This window comes from Crocodylus siamensis, chromosome 5 (genome assembly GCF_052110815.1).
Source record: "Crocodylus siamensis isolate JL-2025a chromosome 5, ASM5211081v1, whole genome shotgun sequence".
Taxonomy (NCBI): Eukaryota; Metazoa; Chordata; order Crocodylia; family Crocodylidae; genus Crocodylus; species Crocodylus siamensis.
The window spans coordinates 198,025,706-198,040,551 of record NC_143399.1 but is presented as its reverse complement, the minus strand read 5'-3'; the positions used below and the strand labels follow the sequence as shown (position 1 = coordinate 198,040,551).

The 14,846-nt window shown below is 44.3% G+C and overlaps 1 protein-coding gene across 1 annotated transcript in view; it reads left to right on the top strand.

Moving 5' to 3' along the window:
• Positions 1-14,846, top strand: part of OXSR1 (oxidative stress responsive kinase 1) — a 127,220-nt gene that overhangs the window by 55,805 nt on the left and 56,569 nt on the right. The window contains exon 4 of the mRNA XM_090047785.1: positions 1,200-1,341. Coding sequence (XP_089903911.1) covers positions 1,200-1,341 — 142 coding nt within the window. The remainder of the gene's footprint in view (positions 1-1,199; positions 1,342-14,846) is intronic.

The window sequence follows — 14,846 nt, the reverse complement described above, 5'->3', positions numbered from 1 at the left end:
CGAGCTGATTTGGTATTTAAAGATTTTTTGTCTCTAAGCTTACTACTCATGAACAAAGTGGCTTAGGACCAGAATTTGACATGCTTTGCAATTATGCCTGGTTTTCTGTTTCTTTCTAAAACTTTCTAATCATTGCTGACATTTGATTTCTTTCACTTCTATCACTAAAAGACCCAACAGTTGCATTGTATTGCAGGGTTAAAGAATACAAAGCCAGTGTTGGAAGCAATCGGCTTTCCATATTACTAGCTAAACGCAACCTAGTCCAAGAGAATAGGCTTGCAGGTCATGTTTGCTGCAGCCAGTGGTTAACATTCAGGGTCTCTGAGTGTTCTTCCTCCTAGTCCCTAGTTGCAGATATAGAGACTGTTTGCAGAAGCCTGTCAGCTGTTCAGGATGTTGCATGATGCTGTCTGTATCTCTTCACCAAGTCCACATTTGTTCCTGGGCACAATCTGGAGAACAGACTTGATCTCCAGAGCATGGTCCATCATCCAAGATGATGTAATTTGCACCCCTGTTGGGAGCAGGCCTGCGCTGGACACATCTGGAGAAGAATTTGAGCTCCATTCCAATTTTGTAAATAGCAAGGAAGTAATTTATTACTGAAAAGTTAACTCCCTTTTTGTTTTTATCCCTTCCCTTTCTCCCTCTTATAAAGGAATGTTGGTTGTTAACTATTATAACATTTAATGTTCCTATCTACCATGCCTTTAGCAACTGAAAAATAAAATGAGGTTCTATCAAGTTGTCAGCATCTGCATTTCCATTTCCTCTTCTTCCCTTTCTCTTAAATGAATTCCATGCTGAGACATCTGCCTTCTTAACACCGGTGTTTTTTAGTATTCATACAAACCAACAGCAGACTATTCCTGTCCATGTATCTGCCTTGGATTGGGTTTTCTAAGCCAAGTTAGTGGTTGAGGATCTGTAGGACACTCCCCATGACCTCAGTCAGGTAAAAATGAGGTCTTTCAAGTTTTGCTGAAAAGTTTTGGGTAATTCCAGTGCTTCCCCTTCAGAGTGGAGAGGTAAAGATTTTTATTGTCTGTGGGTTTGGAAACTCATGCTGATCCCCTCACCCCAAGCTGCTTTTGATTTCTGTACAAGAGGACCATATATTAGTGCTTAATTGTGTAGAATAATCCCTTCTAGTGTTTAAGCTAAAGAACTCAGTCAACTTTTTGTCTTCTTTCTAGGGTCTGTCTTGGATATTATAAAGCACATTGTGGCAAAAGGAGAGCACAAGAATGGAGTCCTGGATGAACCCTGTATCGCTACGATCCTTAGGGAAGTGCTGGAGGGGCTGGAATACCTGCATAAGAACGGACAAATCCATAGGTACCTTTTTCCTTTCTGTTTGCACAAGTCGTTTCTACTACTGTGAAAGTGCCCACATCTGGAGTTACGTGGCAAGGGTGTTTGACGTGCAACTTAACTGGTTGTAAAAACGTATAAAGGGCTTGGCAGAAAGTAGGGAGATGGAAAAAATCCAGCGTGCCAAGGCAAAAGGGTATTGTTGAAATAGCATTTCCATAGTCTAGTTTGAGGGACAAGGAGGAATGGTGTGGAACATTTGAGCACGGAAACCTCTTAAGTTGGAAACATTGAATACTCAAGTTAAGAAATGCATTAAGGTTGGTTGTAGAATCTGAATTACCTCCCTTTGTACATAGGTATCATCATACAAGACCAGTGCAGATAATATCTTCAGAGATTTTAGCTGTTAAAGTCTAGCAGGCTGTCTACTGAGCATGTGGAAATAATGAGGGATTTTTAATTTTTTGTAAGGCTGAATGTGGTCAAATTTGGGCTGACTTTTTTTCTCTCTCTCTGTCTCTCTCCTGTATGCCTTTGGACACCTCAGCTTTTCAAAGCCAGAAATTTCGTTTCACTGCAGTGAAACGTAAATCCTCCTAGTCTTAGCTGTTTCCAAGAATGAGCTGTTTTGGCAAAAATATTTTTTTTTTTTTTTGGTAGGGGAAAAACATTCAGCTTGAGACAGAAACCCTGCCATGGCAGGCTTCCACCAAAATGGTTAAAATGTTAGCAGTGGAAAATAGGAACTTAATATAGACGTTGAGCAGTGTTTACAAGCACCATTGTCTGCCCTACCTCCAAGTAAAAAAAATAGTTGCAACTTTGATGCATTTCAATCTTATTTTGTAGTATGCATAGAAATGATTAAAGAAGTACAAGGTAACTTTCTCTCTTTCTGTAAAGAAAGGATTACAGGAAAGCTCCTTGTGGCCTCTACACTCCCTTTTTTTTTTATGATGGTCCAGTGCAGCTCTGTCTGGGCTTCAGGGCTGCTCCTGGGTCATAGTTGGGTCAGCAAACATCTTACCCTCTCTTGGTTTAGGCTTCCATTTTCTTTAGAAACGGAACCAGGAGAGCATTAAGCAAGTGTAACTTGCATTTGAAGGCAATGAAACTGTTATCTTCAATGCGCACTGAAAATAGTATATGAAGTTAGCAGCAGCAGCGATGCTCCAACTTTAGCAAGCCATCTATGTTGGAAAGTGCATAGGGTCATGGTGTTACTGCTTTTGTGGCATGATATTGTCCTTTCTTTTTATGTCAGCTGGTGGCAAAGAGTTTATCAGAAATATCGCTTGTATCAAAGAAGTACAAAATGGTAACTTATTCCACCCCACCAAACTATCTCTGCAAACTACTCTTTTGGTCAAATCAGCACCAGAACCAAAGAGCAATACTCGTACCTCGCACCTTGAAAGAAAACTGTCCAGGTACAATTTAGAAATGTAGTGTGGGTAGAATAAATGCATTTTGCATGTCTGAGTTGCACATTAGGCTTTTGGTAGAGCCTGGAGGGCTCTTAAACTCGGATTGATTTTTTTTTTATGGGGACTTGGGACCTGAGAAGTAAGAAGGCCCTGCTGTAGGTCTGCAGTAAGGACACGGGCTTACGTCCAGTGGCAGCACCTCTGGCTGTTCTTGTTTGATGCCACACCGAATAATGTACCTTGCTGCCCGAGTGGGGGAAGCAAGGTACCACCTGGAAACCCTGCATAGTGAAATCCTGCTGCTGACTCTTTTTGCCCTGCAGACACTGGTCAGGGAGTTGGCGTTGCATCCAGCTGAGGTGCTGGCCCCTTGCTTCATGTTATAGAGCATGTCTGCTTTGTTCGGGGAGGCTCCTTGGACAGCGCTTTTTGGGGTGGGGGACAGCCAAAAATGCAGTGATGGTTTCAGTGCTGTTTCCATGCGTTTTATATTCTGTTTCTTATTGGCCCAAGGTATGCCCAGGCTTCTCTATTGGAAAAAGTTTGATATTTATCCAAGGTATTTTCCTCCAGCAACTGTGTCCTTAGTGGGTAGGGTGCTAACCTGTGGCTTTGGAGACCCAGCTTAAATGACCAAAATCCACCAGTGACCATGGAGGACCTTTTGTGGCTCTGTGCTTTAGTCCTGCTCTTTTTTTTTTTTAATGTGGGAAATGGCATTTCCTGCCTTTCTGGGATGCCATGAGGATAAGTACATTAAACCCAGTGAGGGGCTTAGTCATGTTAGTGCCAAAGGCTGTGCCTACCTCTCCTGGCTCTGCTGTTACTGTGCATGTCTGGCAGTGCCACAGCTAGATTTTAATAAACCACGTTTTAGATGCAGACTCTCCAGTTGCCTCTTGATTTGATCAGACTCGTGCTTGGAGGCCCCACCCTCAGTACCTCTGCGCCTTGCACATAACCCATCCATCTGTAGTTGGCCATGTCTCCTGGCTGGCTGTCCTACCAGTGCTATTTCCACTTGGCTCTGCACCCCGTCCTTCCTAGCTCGGAGATCCCCATGGCCACGAGTAACCCAAGCAATCTGACCAGGGTGCAGAGTGGGAGCTGGGAAGTCCTTGGAACCAGCCCTTGTGCTAAGGATTGGAGGCCAAATCCTGAAGTCTTTGTGGGGAGTCCTGCAGGATGACACCCCACAAAACTTCCCCCTGAAGTCAAAGCAGCAAGATCAGCCCATTTTATGACTCTGAATGAGGCTGCTCCCAGATAATGCTCTTACAAGTGACTGCAGCTGAATAACATGTAAAATACTTTTCAGCTCTCCGGCTTTGGACTCTGATTCCTTTGTATAGTTGATCAGGGATTATTAGGTGTCCAGGAGGCTGATGAATTACTCTGTGCAACGTGTAACTAAAGCAAAAGTAACCCAATAGTTTTTGATGCGACTGAACTTACAGTGACTTCGTCGAAGTGAAGTGTAAAGCTTTGTCAGGTGGTGTTTTTCATGGCAGTCCCACAAATGAATCATGCTTTTAAACTGCTACTAGGTCTCTCCCTCTCCTCTTCCCCCTCCCTGTTTTTTATCTCTGAGTCTATTTTCTGTTCATGGTTAGCTGCTGCATAACTGAATATTTCAGTTTCTCCAAAGTAAATGATAAATTGCTAAATGCTCATACGTATCACATGTAGAAAAAGCTCGCTGGAATTCCCAAATCAGAGGGAAGCATTTTCTGATCAAATCATGTTTTCTTAATATGCAAAATTCTTTAATAATATCAGCCTTGCACTGGAGCCAGGTAGTGGTATATTTAGGGAGTCTCTTGTTGGCTACCTGTGGGCAGTGGAGGCAATACCTTTTTCTCCTTGAGCTGCTTGTGCTGTCAAACAGAGCAATTATTTCTATCCTAGAAAATCCAAAAAACTTCCTTTCTGGCTGGATGGGAGAATTTGGGGTGGAGGTTGTGAAAAGTATACATGCTCTGGAGAGCTTTGAAGAGACACTGGATTTAAAACGCCTTTCAACAACCTCCTCCATATTACAGTAATGGAAATAAATCACTGCTGAACTGGCCCCATTTGAGAGTGGTGGCTAGATAACGTTGCCGCCTTCAGTGGACTGCAGCTGCCCAATAAACAGGGCAAATATTTTAATTGTTGACAATAAACTTTCTTGGTGAAGGGCTTATGGATTAACATGATGATGGACCTGGAAGTTTTTGGATAGAATACAGCTGTTCTTTAAGATTCAGGCTCAGTTTCCATGTAGCAAACTAGTGCATGTAGTTTTTTGGACAGATGTTGCAATAAGACTGGATTCCAGTGTGCTTACGATTGCTATGGAGACTGTCAAGTACTGTAATTCTTTTGTTTTAGTAACTGCATTGTAATGGTGCTCCCCCCCCCCCCCCATGCTACAAATTTGTCGTGAGGAGTATTTTGGGGGAAAAAAGAGCAAGCCACTGGGAATTGGACAGCTAAAGGGATGGGTAATGGGATATGGAGCCTTTCATTTCTAATCGCCAGTTTGAATGTAGGCCAAGCCACTCGTGATTGCAAGCTACCCATTCTGTAACTACATAAAATGAGCCGGTGTCCTTCAAACTCCAGATTCTGGTGGGCAAGTGGTCCTGTATGAAAAGCTGCTACAACTGGCACGTCTACAGTCATTCGAGAGAGAGACATGAGAGTTTGGAAATTGTAGTACCAGTTGCTCTAGGTCTGTGTTGAAGTATACTGCTGGATGATGTGTGGGGGGATGGCTCTGTGGACAAGTGGACCATGGAGAGCACTGGGGATTGATCAGGAATTTTTCAAGGGCCTTTACATTCACAGAAAGGAGCCCAAGTTAAGTCCATCCCCTCCTAAGGCTGAATAGTTTTGCAGCAAGAATGGGGGGTGGAGAGATCCTTTTTGGTTAGCGCTGTATAGGGAGCTGAGGTCAGTTTATCTGCAAACTTCACAACCAAAATGATCAGGATATTTACTTTAAGCCATAGGCATTGGGAGTGGGAAGAACATTCCTAAGCAACAAAATGTTCAGTGGAATAATTCACTTGCTGACCAGCAAGTGCTGATCAGCAGCCTGAAAGCCCTGGACCACTCCTGCATCTTGAAGGTGTATCTGATTGCTTTGTGCAGGAGTTGGGTCATATTGATGGTAAATGAGTGGTCTGACCTGGTGGCTGCATCTTGTGCTATCTCCTCTAGGCATTTACTTTAAATCAGGGCTGTTCAACTGGCAGCCCCAGAGAGGTTAGCCTGTGGGTGTCTAGGCACTGTTCCCTACCATTGCAGGAGAGGAGCAGCATGGCCCAAGGAGCTCAGGGAGCCCATGGTGAGGTGGGCTGCGTGGACCTGCCATGAGATGCGGAAAAGGGTAATGCAGGGAGTCACTTGCCTTGCACTGTGGCCCCATGTGGGGCAGCGTGGGATACAGGCACAGTGCAGTGGGAGTGCAGAGGGTGCCTGCTGTGCGGTGTAGAGAGATGCAGGTGAGCCTGGGATCGGTCTTCCCCTGCGGTGGCAATAAGGGGCCAGTGCATACAATTTAATCATACATTAGATTGCGTCTAAGGCGCAATCCATGTGCGGCAAGACGGGAGGTGCGATCGTGTGGCTCATGCATTAGATTCCATTACACCTTTACCTGCATGTGTAGAGGGGCCCCTCGGATGCCTCACTTATGTATCTTGTTCTTTGTTTCGGACATTTATTACCCATTTTGTTCTGAGAGCTGTGCTTGCAGCAGTATGAAAGTTGTGTTCATCTTGGGCGCATGCGTGGTCTTTGCTAGTGCCATTGCACGGAAATTTTAAAAGCAAATAAATTTAGTTTAGTTTCCTTTATAGTTGGGAGTTGTGGGGGGAAATAGTAATGAGGGCAACTTTCAAAGCTGCTATGTACGTACAGCCCTGGCTGTCTGCTGGCAGTTGGTGGCTCTGTAGGTAGAGCGCACAATTTTGTGTAAAATTAGTGGTGGCTTCAGGTACTGCTGGGGTATTGCTAAATTTATTTGGTGTTGAAAGTTGCCTTAAAATGACCTTCTCTCTTCACCTCCCAAATCAGAGCCACTATTAGTTAGTTAGTTAATGAGAAGAAATGCCTTCCAGTTCTTGATTTTGAATAAACTGAAGGTCTTGGCTTCTGTAATTCATACCTACCCTATTTAAGGCACATCTCAATTTATCCCTACTACGTAGGAGTCCTTCCACAATTCTTACAGAAGTTTCCAACTCAATCAGTGGGTTATTTCCATGCTCCTCTTCAGTGCAGAAAGTCTAAAAAGTGAATGCAAAAGTTTTAGGTGAATAATGCCTTTGTCTAGTCAAAAAAAAAAAAGATTGTTCTAGCCTTACTGTATCTTGTAATTACTTAATTGGAGAGCCCTAAAACCCAAAGGCATCTCAAGTTCCTGAGCTATTTTGGCCAGTATTCTCTGCGGCATCTGTTTACTGGGCTGTAGTGTTTCCAGTGCAGGGGAAAAAATGGCATTTGTATTTATTCTGTCTGTGGCATAATTTGTTTCTAAGTAGGAAAAAGTGGCCTTGCCTCACTTTACCCTACTTATTTAGCAACTTTTATTAAATATGCTTTAACCTTTGCAGCAAAAGCAGCTTTAGAGGGGAGGTGTAAATGTATAATAGCCCCTGCTATATCCTGCCATCACTTAAAAATAGACATTCGATAAACATTTAAGAAAAGGACACTTTGCAGCTCATGAGCCCCTGGTCCTTGTGCCAGAGGGAGGAATTTAACAGGCAGTGGAAACCTGGAAGTTGGCCCTGGGATAAGATTGGATGCAGTCATCTTTTGAACCACCCTTTTACAGGTCTCTTTACAGGCGGCCACAGCAAAGTTTTATAAAAAGTCAGAACTTGCTTCCTATCTGAGCTGTCTGGCTAGGCCAAGTGCTATCTACTTTTAACTTTGGGGGAAGGAAGTTGACCTGGAAGGGCTGCTACTTCTCCCCCCGATCCCATCTTTCCTGCATATTGCAGCTCTTCTCTGCAGTGTATTGAAAACATGAGTGGCCAAGAAGTGACAGAATGGCAATAGGTGATATTATGTCTGGGATGCCCCCCAAGGCTGTAAACAGGCCTGGGTTTCTTTTTTGGAAGGCAGGGACTGAGCATTTCCTTCAGCCAACTCAGACTGAGCCCTGTATTAGTAGGCACTTCCAAAAATCTCAGCCAGGAGCTTTGATGGTCTGACATGCTGTGTGGTTTCTGAAATGATGGGGGAAAAGTGCCGATACTCCTTCCAGGTGAGGGAAGTAACTTGCTCGGTGTCTACTTGATTCTTCCTCTGAGACTGAGGTTCATGGCATTGCACATGTGTCTTCAAAATCGGGGCACTGTAGTCCCAGGAGATCCTGCGTATTCTGGATGGTTTCTGTTCCTAATGTTATTCTTTGGTTGCCGGATTTCCTTCTACCAGTTCTGACTCCATCCCGTTCCTGCGGCATATGTTACTTGGTTACATGAAAAATAACATTTTTTTCTTTGTGCAATTTAATACATGAAGAAACTGAAGCAAGCCTATTTAAACACAACGGGGCCAGCTGCTCAGCTCCGTCTCCCGCATCTCTGTGGTTTGTTCCTGCATTTTATCACTCTTAAAATGAACTTGTGTTGCCTATTCTCATGCACCTGGTTTTTAATCTCTTCCCTGGCTGTTTTGCACTTTCCTTCTGTCATATTTGTGACACCTCCCATTTTGATGTTTCTCTTTGTTTGGCCAAGAAGTGACTTTCTTGTGTATTCATTGGTTTTTTTCCTGTTACTTCCTCTTCCTAATCTGTTGCATGATCTGACATGCATGTACATCAGGAAAGCCTTTTAAATGAGGGTATAAGAGTGCAGTGATGCAGAATGTGTCATCGTTATTGCTACATCCCAGCTATCCTACCGTATACTTGGGGGGGGGGGTACTAAGGTGCACAGTTGACAGCCCGGGGGTTGCAAGTTCGAGGCCGCAGCAGAAGCGCTCACAGTGCCAATCCTGTCCTGTCAGATATCTGTGAATTCTGCTAAATACCTTGTCACGAGGACAAGGACATGAGGTGGAAGGAAGGAAGGACCACGTACATAGCTTAAATAATGATGACATGAAGCAGCCGAGTGAGACCAAGTTCAAGCCTGGATTCTCTCATCCATTATGACGGACTGTCTGAGGCTGCGCTTTGCAAAGATATTTGGGCCTCTGGAGGTGAGGAGCAGACCTTGCAACTCCACCGTATGCACTGCTTGTTGATTTATGTAACAGCTGTTAAAGGAGCTTTGTGCTCAATCTCCTTTGAAATTATGATAGAGGAAGCGAGATCAGGAAATGAAGAATTCAATGGTTGAACACACCAGAGAAAATCCCCAGTCTGTTTCTGGCATCTGTATGTGGATGTGAAATTTCTCCTCTCCAGGGGAACACCGTATTATTTTAAATAGCCTGATTATTCCAGTGGGCTGTTAACGATGAAAACATCTGATGTTCGTCCCCCTTTCCTCTCCCCTCCCTGCATCTCAGTGGCAGCTGTGTACTGATACAGAGCACTGCTTTTCAACCAAGTATGTCTTGGGTGCCCTTGGTGAGAATACCGTAACCGGTTTTATGGAGAAACTGGGGTGTCAAGGGTTGGAGCACCTTGCTCTGAGCTCACAAACTGTTGGTATCGGAGCTGGGGATAAAAAAGGGAAGAATTTAGATTTTGCAGGAAGTCCCTGAATGCGAGTGGTGGAATTGTGGTGGTGGTCTTCCTCCTCCTTCCTGTTGCCCTGACCTATCCCTCGAGCCCATGCAGTCACTTTGCACTGGAGTTGCTGATACACTTTGCACTGTTCATGCAGTATGCCATTGGGTGCATCCCTTTGGCATATCAGCCAGGAGACGCATTCGCTCTTTGAATTATTGTCCAGTGTCTACCACCTTTACTAGATTAGTCTGGAAATCTTTATCCCTTGGAGTGAATTGAATAATCCTGAGGTGGTAGTATTATTATACATTTTGGGATGTATTTTTGGTATGGCGTCAGGATTTTTGCTTGGTGGTTCTTTCTTTCCTTTTTTTTTTTTTAATAAGCAAAGAAATTGTGACTTGAGACTCTTGTATCATTTTAGATATAATAACCAACAGCCACTTTCCAATCTTCTTTTGCTTTTTCAGATTTCTATAACATCTGTCCATTATTCTCAGCAGTCTGGTAGACTGAAAAGCCTCCTGTACTGAAATTGTGCACTTAATAGAGTTGACTGTGATAGTATCCAAACTCTTGGTAAAGTATGAGAGCGAAAACAGTTGCATAACCCAGCATGGATCCACTGAAGGAGGCTTTGTATTTCAGCTAAAATAAACCATAATAACAGATTTAATTTCTTGTGTTCCCTCTTTCTGGGATTAGAGCCTGCCTTTGCAGGGAGGGTAGGCTTGAGAATGGCCTCTGACAAGTCTCTTCTCTCCGTACCTACTGTGATCTGGGGTGGGAGGAAGAAAAATGTTTTGTTTGTTTACAGGGCCTGCTTTGTTGCAAGTTGAAAAGTCTTTCCGGTATGTTTAGACTCTTATACAGGGTGCGAATTACAGGGGAGCTTTGGGGGGATAAGCCCCCCCATAAGAGACAAGAGCCCCATTGTAAGATTTAAACATTGTAACGGGGAGTAGGGGAGTCTCCAGTCAGATTGCTCCTTCCAGTGAACTGTTTAAATTTTTTTTTTATTTTATTTTATTTTTTGCAGGCCCCCTCCATGAGTCAAAGCGTAATTCAAACCCTACTCTTATGTGCTTGTGTAACAGACTGAAACTAGTAGGAAAAAGGGCTGAATGGGATCTTGAGAGGTGTAGTCTATCCCTGTATCCCCCAGGTAGGATCAACTATGCCTAAACCGTTCCTGACAGATACTAGTCTAACCTGCTTTTAAACAATGTTGGAGATTCCCCAACATCCCTAGATAATCTGTTTCAGTGCTTAATTGTTAACAAGCCTTTTTTCCCTTACTTACAACTCTAATCTTCCTTGTTGCAGCCCTTTATTTCTTGCCCTATCCCCAGAGCGTATAGAGAACAGTTTAGAACATTACTCCTTGTAGTAACCTTTGACATTTTAGATGCCTGTTATGTCTCCCCTTAGTCTCCTTCTTTAGACTAAACAGCCCAATGTTTTTCGCCTTTCCTTATCCTTAAGGAAAGGTTTACTAGGTCTTTGAATGTTTTTGTTGCTTTTTCTCTGGGCTTTGTCTCCATTTGGCTCATGTTTCTTGAAGCATGATGTAGTACTTTGCTCTTTTTGTAATAAAGTATTTCATGCTCTTTCAGACCACTTCACCCATTTGTCGAGATCCATTTTGATTTCTAATCCTGTCCTCCAAAGTACTTTATAACCTAACCCCTCCCCAGTGGTATTACTGTACTTACTCAATTCCCAGAGAAAGTTCCCCCCTGCCTATAACACTGGGAACGGGGGAGAAGCCCCTTGTCTTGGAAGCAAGGGCATGACAGCTCCAGCCCCAACTACACTGGGGGAGATGGGAGGAAAGAAGATTGTAGGGGAACGGGCAGCAGGAGGGGGTAAGTTGGAAGGCAGGTGACAGGAAGCAAGGGGCAGGGGAGCAAGGGGTAAGAATCAAGCTTCTTGATCCTAGTGCCTGCTCCCTTGTTACTGCCTACCGCCTCATTACTGTCTTCCCTGCTGCAGCAGTGAGGGGGACAGATTTAAAATGAGCCTCCAATAATTAAATGCTAGGCATGGATAAACTTATAACAAATTTATGAATTTATCCATGCCTAGAATCTAATTATTGGGGGGTCATCCTAAATGCAGGGTTGTCTTGGATTCAGGGAAATGTGATATCTGCAAATTGAATAAGTGTGCTCTTGATTATATTGGTCAAGTCCATTAATGAGCATATTGATTACTACAGGATCAGGACAAATGTGGAACATCATTGATACATCTGAGGGGGGAAACATTAATAATTACTTTTTGAGTGTGGTTTTCCAGTTGGTTGTGTATTCCTTTTTCCAGTGGTTTTCTCCAGACTGCATTTTGCTAATTTGCTTACCAGAACGTCATGGGAGAGAGCATCAGCAACTTTACCAATATTCAGACACATCGCATCTATGGTTTCATTTCATTTCTATCCCTGAAGCTTGTTGCCTGTCATAGAAGGAAATTAAATTGATTTGATATTTCTTGTCATTGACAGATCTGTTGGCTATAATTTACTACTGCATCATTTTCCAAGATTGCTCAGTATCTTTCCAGGAACTGAGGGCAGCCTGACTGAGGTGCTGTTCCCTACTTCTTCCTTTTCTCCCTTTTCTAAGGCATAATGTCTGTCCTTTTCCCAGTCTTCTGCAACCTTGCCTGTCTGAGATTTACTTTAACTAGTTCTCCCTAACTGCTTGTTTTAGGAGGATGTTCAGCAGATTTGAAAAGAATTTGCTTCTCTAAGCAGTTTCTAATGTTCAGAAAATCATAGAAAATGAAGGTTGGAAGAGACCTCAGGAGGTTGCATCTAGTCCAACCGCCTCCTGAAAGCAGGACCAGCCCCAACTAGATCATCCCAGCCAAGGCTTTGCCTAGCCAGGTCTTAAACAGCTCCAAGGATAGAGAGTCTACCACCTCTCTGGGTAGTTTGTTCCAGTGCCCTTCTTGTGAGGTTTTTTCCTTAATCTAAACTTCTCTTTCTGCGACTTGAGTGAAGTTTCTGGAGCCCACTGAAGCTGCACTTTCAGACTGAAACTGAGGCTTGCACCCAGTTTTGGGCTCACAACCTGCCTATTAACTAACTTGGCAACCAACCCACTGAGCCACAAGACGACTGACCATGGTGCTCCTTCATGATCCATCTGGAGTGTTTTCTGTTTTCTGAATTTTAACCCCTTGGGTTGTGCATGGGCCTTGTTTTTCTTTTTTCTTTTTTTTAAGCGTTTCATTGCAATCATATGACTAATGTTCAGAAAATCAGATTATGGTCCCCATGGTGATGGAGGGAGTGGGGTAGCGGCTGGGGCCAGCCAGGGCCGTGCATGGGACCGAGCCATGGGCAGCTTGTCCAGGGGGCGTTGGGGGGAGTTCCTGCCACTGTGCACACTCCCTGGGGAGGCATGGGGGGCATGTGCCCCCTCTCCGCCAATTTGTGCAATGGGTAGATGCGGGCTGCCTGCTGTGGCCTTGGGCCTCTCCGCTCTGTTGCCTTTGCCCCAGGAGCCCCCCTCCTGCCCAGTAGGAGTCTGGGTGGCAAGTTGTGCCTCCCACTACCAGGTGGGCAGGGGCTGCACGGCTAGTGCATGGCTCCTGGGGCAAAAGCAGCAGAGTGGAGAGCCCTGAGCCCATAGCAGGCAGTCTATGTCCACCCTTGCCCCTGCTCGGCTCTGGTCCACTTAAAAGCATCCCTGCACTTAAAAATGGTGGTGGTGACACTTGAACTAAAACTCATTTAATGAATTTTAGTTCAAGTGTGCCTACTGCCATTTTTAAGCGCCGGTTTGCTGATCCCCAGACAAGCTGCCCATGGCTCTGTCCCGCTCCCTGCCCCAGCTCCAGGTACCATGCACTAGCCTTGTGGGGGCAGTGTCCATAGCCCCTGCCTCAAGAAAATGCCAAGAAAATCTTTATCGGTGCACCCCTAATATGAACTCACAATGTACTAATCCAAGTCCCTTCCTATGGCCAAACCGTATTCCTCTGTATGGTTTGTACAGCATAAGCCTACTTTGCAAACAGTAGTTGCATCTCAAACACTGGACCCTTGCTGCCTATAACCAGACTCTCTCTCTTGGCTTTTGAGGCTAAAGGCAAAAGAGGTAATACAGGGGAAAACATAATATTGGAACAAGATGAATGTTTGCGTGGTAGCAGGGACAGAGAATAACTTGTTCTGTTGTGCAACACAGGCAAATTGCTTTGCATACTTTTAATTAACTGCGGATAGAAATGTTGTACTGGCAGCAGTTGGTGAATTGCTTGGAATAGTGTTAACTACCGCAGTTGGTTTTATTCAATGCAAGTGTTTTTTGAAGGTATTTATTACCATTAGAAGAAAATAATACTCCTTGTATCTTATTGCACCTTTTTAAAAAATAAAACTTGGCAGGGTTAACTGTGCCTTCCCCATGCCAAATTATGCACCCGAGAGGTCAGCCAGGGAAAAATGATTGTTACAGCTGATGTAAATCATGCTTCGTGGGCCAGTTGGCTCAAGGCTGTGTTGATGGCCGGTCCTGCATCCTAAAGGCTTAGAGAGCATTTTGGGCAGACGGGCAGCACGCAACTAGAGTTCCCGCGATTCGAAGGAAGCAAACTGAGTTTGTGTTACCTCCATGGTAGATTACAAAAGCCTTGGGATGTTGCTTGAGATGCACCTGGAAGACTGAGGAACAAATTCTCCTCTGTGGATAAGCTTCTGTCTATCCAGGTTGCTTGTTTATACTGCATTTTTAGTGGACTTAGCTCAGGATTTCCAGGTCATGCCTGCCCAAATTCTTGCTCCCGACCCACCCAAATACAGGCAAGATTAATTCTTTTTAGTTCCCAAAGACAATTGCTCCTTAACTAAGAGCTGAGTATGTTTAAACTACTTTGTTTGTTTGTTTGTTTGTTTGTTATACTGTTTTACATTTCTTGCTAATGCCTCGCCCGTAGACTTTCATGTTTCAGGTTACAGGCAAATGGGGCTTTTGCAGCATGATCCTTGATTTTTAGGAGCTGTTGGTGGCCTGGTGTCCTCTGGTCTGGGAACATGCTGTTGCTGGGCAAGGAGGGTGAGTAGGAACTTCATCGCTCTTAAGCACTCTCAGCCCATGATCCTGGCCAGTTTTCTGGAAGCAATAAACCAGCAGGGAGCATTCCAGCTTTATCTGAAAGACGTTTCACTAGGGAGTTAAGGTGGAGCAAAGCCTGCTTTGCAGCAGAGGAAGCATAAGCTGTTTGTGACTGATCCTTTATGATAACATTGGGGGGGGGAAGGGGGTTGGAGGGGAACCTGTATCGAGAAGTGGGATTTTGCCTAGCAAAATTCAAGCACTTGTGCAGCACAGAGGTCACAGCCAAACAGCGTTGTCTCAGTGGTCTCTCATGAGGCCTCTGTCTGCTGTTGTCTTATGCTTAGA